General features: G+C 38.7%; 1 gene segment (V, D, J or C); it reads right to left on the bottom strand.

Annotated features, from left to right (window-relative positions):
- Positions 1–523: 523 nt before the first annotated feature.
- Positions 524–1414, bottom strand: LOC146889615 (T-cell receptor beta chain V region LB2-like). The segment is given in 2 exon segments: positions 524–977; positions 1100–1414. Coding segments are annotated over 2 exon segments (351 nt in total).
- Between the last annotated feature and the right edge of the window lie 3737 nt (positions 1415–5151).

Here is a 5151-nt window from a genome sequence, read left to right as displayed (position 1 = left end):
CAGCTTTGCAGCTCTCTTCTCAGCTCTCTCTCTTCACAGATCCTTATGCCTGCTTCACTCTTGTCCCATTTGTGCCTCAGTTTTGTTGTTGTTGTTGTTGTTGTTTGTTGTGGTGGTTTTCTTGTGTGTGTGTGTGTGTGTGTGTGTGTGTGTGTGTTTTCTTTTAATCACCGAAGTTACTCCTTCTGAAGCCCTTCTCAATGTTACCAGGTCAAACTGGCTGCAGTAGCCCCTGCATTCCAGCATCTTTGATTGAAGCACACACATAACACTGTGACTATGACTGCAATGTTTATTTCCACATCTTTCCCTCTTCGATCAAGGGAAGGAACAACTTTCTCCTTCTAATGTTCAGCAAAATTATCTTAAAGCTTTATGCTATAAAATTCAACCTCTCCCTTCTCCTTTCTCCATGTCTTCCTGACTCCTTCTCTCGTGTATATGTAATAGATGTATATTTATGTATTATGAATATGTGTGCAATTTTAGAAACCAATTTAATGACTGGATTGGAGTTTAGACCACTCCGCAGAAAGCACAGAGGCAGGAGGTAACTACTTTGTTTCAAATGTCTAGGTAAAGAGAAAGGACAGGGGCTGGGGGAGGACCAGGAGCCACCTGGTAGGGGAAGCAGGAGGTGGGCACATTTATGCATAGAGAGGAGGTGGCTGTGTTCTACTGTGCAATGCTGCTGGCACAGAGGTAGACAGCCATCTGGTTCTTCTGGGCAGATGTCACAGTAAGAGGGAAAAACGGCTTTTTCTCACGAGAGACGCTATAGCCTTCAGATAGTTCCCCTTTCTGGATATCTTTTTCAGTTATTGAATAGTAGATCTGTCTCAACCCTTTCCCTGGATCCTGCCGGTACCAGTACATGGTATCGTGATTAAAAGTCTGTTGGCATTCCATCGTCAGTTTCTGCCCTTGCAGTCCGATCAGGAATTTGGGTTTCTGAATGATGGCACCGTGTGTGGTTCCTAGGGGAAATAAAAGAGTGAGTCAGGAAATAGGCACGGAGGGACTTGATGCTGCTGTCCAGAGCAGGGGCTGTAAGATGTGCAGCTGGGGATAAGAACTTGCCCCAGAGCCCAGGACTCACCTGCTGCAAGGAGACAAAGGGCTACCCAGCAGAGCGCCTGCTTGCTCATAATGTGGAAGGAGTTGTCTTTGACTCTGAGCGTTAGTTGGAAGAGAAACAAGTAAATCTACTTGGCTACTGGATCCACTTGGCTAAATATGGAGACCTGAGTGAAAGGAAGAGTCTTAAAATGTTCAAAGTGGGTGAGAAGGGGAGCGAGAACAGAGAGCACGGTACTGGTTCCAGGCATCTGCACCAGTTCTGGGAGGAGGGGTTGTTCTTACTCAGACCAGCCCTCTGGTTTTTATCTTTGGGGTTATATTGTTTTGACTGCCTTGAGAGAATTGTAGACCTTTGCCTATTATAACTGTATGGTTTGTTTTCAATGCCTTCAATTTTCTCTGAGTCTGTGCAGGGTCTGTGGTGGAAGTTGGGGGTAGTGTGGCCCAGGGGCCAGACACATCTAACACCAGTGATGTTCTGGACCCATTCATCTCCATGCTCACTTTTGGCATTTCCTCACCCTTATTCCTCTAGTTGTTTCTATCTCTTTAAAACCTTTTCATCCCCACATGTCTTTCATTGCCTTTTTAAAATGTTCCTTAATGCATTTTCATTCGCAATAGTTCTTTTCTTCCACATGTTTTTTTTAAAATCTATTTTGATGTTTGTTCTTTCATATCTTTCTTGAGTTCAGTCAATTTCTTCTTTTGTTTCTTTTGATTTTGCTGCTTTTCTTTATACCTTTATTGATAGACCTCTTTTTTGCCTACTTGTGTTTTTGGGGCACTCTTTAAAAATGTTCTTTGTGGTTGGACCTAATTTCCTTGATTGGAGTTTTCCTTCTAGTATTTTGTATAGTCGTGGATTTGTGTGCTTAAATCTGGTTCTGTCATGAAATATATTGTTTTGTCCATCTATGGTAATTAAAAGTTTTGCTAAGTATACTAGTCTGAGCTGGCATCAGTGGTCTCTTAATGCCTACATAAGGCTTGACCAAGTCCTTCTGGCTTTCATTGTTTCCATTGAGAAGTTAGGTGTAAATCTAATAGGTGTGCCTTTAAATGTTGCGTGGCCTTTTTCCTTTGCAGCTCTTAGTATTTTTGTTTATTCTGTATGTTCAGTGTTTTAATTATTATGTGGTAAGGGGACTTTTTTGGTGCAGTCTAATTGGTGCTCCGCAAGCTTCTTGTACCTTCATAGGCATATCCTTCTTTGGGTTGGAAAAGTTTTATTCTATTCTACAGAATGAGAAAAGTTCTTCACCAACCCCACATCACACAGAGGTCTGATCTCCAAAATATACAAAGAATTCAAGAAAATTGACATAAAAAATAATTCAATAAAAAATGGAGTATAGACCTAAACAGAGAACTCTCAACAAATGAATCTAAAATGACTGAAAGACACTTAAGGAAATGCTCAACGTCATTAGGCGTCAGAGAAAAGCAAATCAAAACAGGTCTGAGATTTCAAGATTAAAAACACTGAATACAGCTTATGCTGGAGAAGATGTGAGTAAGGGAAACACTCCTCTATTGCTGGTGGGAGTACAAACAGGAAAAGCTGCTTTGGATATCAGCATCTGGCAACACCACTCTTGGGCATATACCCAAAACACTGCTCAATCATACTACAAGACATTTGTTCTAATGTGTTCATAGCAGCATAATTGGTAATAGCCAGAACCTGGAAACAACACAGATGCCCCTCAACTGAAGAATGTATAAAGAAAATGCGGTACATTTACATAATGGATCCCTACACAGCAGTAAAAAAAAAAATGGTATCTTGAAATTTGCAGCCAAATAAATGAATCTTAAAAAAAAAACATATTGAGTGAGGTAACCCAAACCTAGAAAGACAAATATAGTATGTAGTCACTCTTAAGTGGCTTTTAGACATAAAGCAAAGAAAGACCAACTTATAATCCACAATCTCAGAAAACCTAGACAACAAAGAGGACCCTCAGAGCAACATACATAGATATTCATAGGAAGGTGAAAAAGAAAAAAAAATCTCCTGAGTAAGTTGGGGATGTGGGGGGTCACAGGAGAGGGTAGAAGGAAAAGGAGATGAAGGGAATGGAGAAGAGAAAATGTATAGTTCAATAAAAACAATAAAAAAAGAGAAGGTGTTATTTACTATCATCCTAGCTAAATCTTCCTAAGTTTTGTGTGTGGAATCTTTTGTTTGTTGGTTATGTTTTATGTATGTTAGCTATGGTTATGGTCCTCTTTATGTTTCTCTTCAGTTTTGTAGAGTTGTGAGTTTTCCCCATTTTCCTCTTCTATTCTTTAAATGTTGTCTTAGGACGCTCCACCTTCCTTGGGTCGTTTGTTATTATTGTTATTAATATTTATTATTGTTATAACCAGCAGCAGCATAATTTCTTTGGTCTCCCTTAGAAGTAATACTTTTAGAAAACTCCCCTTATAAGTCACAAGCCATGGGTGGGCAAAATGACTCAATTGGTTAAAGTCTTATCTGTATAAGTCTGACTCCCTGATTTTAATCCCCAGATCATAGGATCATAGATCATAAACTCCCACAAGTGTCCTTTGACCCACATATGCACATGGCATATGTGCACAAATATTCATACACATACATCAATCATGCAAAAACGCAATGGTAATAATAAATAAAATAAAAATATAGAATAAATAAACCATAAGCCTGGTTCTGTGAATAGATAGACTTTGACTTTCTCTTTCACCACATCTGTTCTTTTTGGGTAATCAAGGTATCTTTTCCTTCTAGAACTGTCTCCTGCCAGCGGGGAATTTTTCTGTTTTGTTATTTGTTTTCTTTATTTCTTTCTGATGTAGGTGAGTCAAAAACAGAACCACCTGAAATAATTTGAGGAAATCAAGATATAAAACATGCAGAGCAGTGCCATGGCTTATCTCCCCACCTGGTGATGCTGGACTTGTCAAATGCCTGGTATTCTCCAATGACCATGCACTTGTCTGCCTTTTGAGATTCAAAAATTATTTTATACAAGTGTATAGAAATAACATCCCAGTGCCCAATACTGGTCAAATCAAGAGACTAAACAAACACACATTCATTGAGATATCAAAAAGTGTAGGTGACACAGTTCAATAAGCAAGATCTGTGGGCTAGAGAATTCTCTTGTGTTCCAGTATTTATCTAGTTCCATGTCTAACATCTGTCAGATACTCCACTTTTGTGATTTGTTTTATTTTTGAAACAGGGTCTCCAGTAGCCCAGGTTGGTATTAAATTAATTATGTGACCAAGGATGATCTTGAACTTCTGATACGTCGGTTTCTACCTCTCAAGTATTGAGAATATAGGCCGTGATTACTGGCAAGAGCCACCTTACCAGGTTTACAGAAGTGGGAATGTAACCCAGGACTCTTTATATGCTAACCAAGCACTGTTCCCACTGAGCTACATATCCAGCCCATCTCTTCGACATTTTTATCTTGTAGCAGAAGTTATGTATCCTGGCATCTAGTTAAGCCTATACATGAACTACGTAATGAACAAAGCAAGGATTTTGCAATAAATACAAGACAGTATTCTGTGATATAAGAGCACACAGCTTTTATTCAAGGCATACTTGTATTTGAATCCTGTCCTAGTAACTTATTAATCTTTGTTTTTCTTCCTTTCATTTATTTTTCATTTTTAGAAATAATAACTAACTGGAAGAAACAAATTTCCTTGTGATGAAATTAATAAAATGTTTTCCTTTCCTAACTCTCCCATGAATCACATAAAATTATCATGTAACAAGATATGCGACTTCATATGCAGTGTGGAGAAAGAGGAGAGCTGTGTTGTTCAATATGTGCTTAACTTAACAATTATGATCACTTTAATTCTTAATGCTTTTTAAGTGAAATTTTACTTCCTGGGAATAGTGGCATGAGATTTTTATGTCCTATATTATTCCTCTACCTTCATCAAAAACCTGCAAAGAGTGTTGTGGTTAGTATGTTCATAACCCAGATGTGTCTCCCTCAGCCCTGCTGCTTCCAGATGGAATCAGGTAGATATTTCTGCCCTGCAAACACTTGAGTTTGTATTGATGTGGGTAAT

This window comes from Myodes glareolus, chromosome 25 (assembly GCF_982192425.1).
Source record: "Myodes glareolus chromosome 25, mMyoGla1.1, whole genome shotgun sequence".
Lineage (NCBI taxonomy): Eukaryota > Metazoa > Chordata > Mammalia > Rodentia > Cricetidae > Myodes > Myodes glareolus.
The sequence above is the reverse complement of the archived record's forward strand: the minus strand, read 5'-3'. Positions and strand labels throughout refer to the sequence as shown.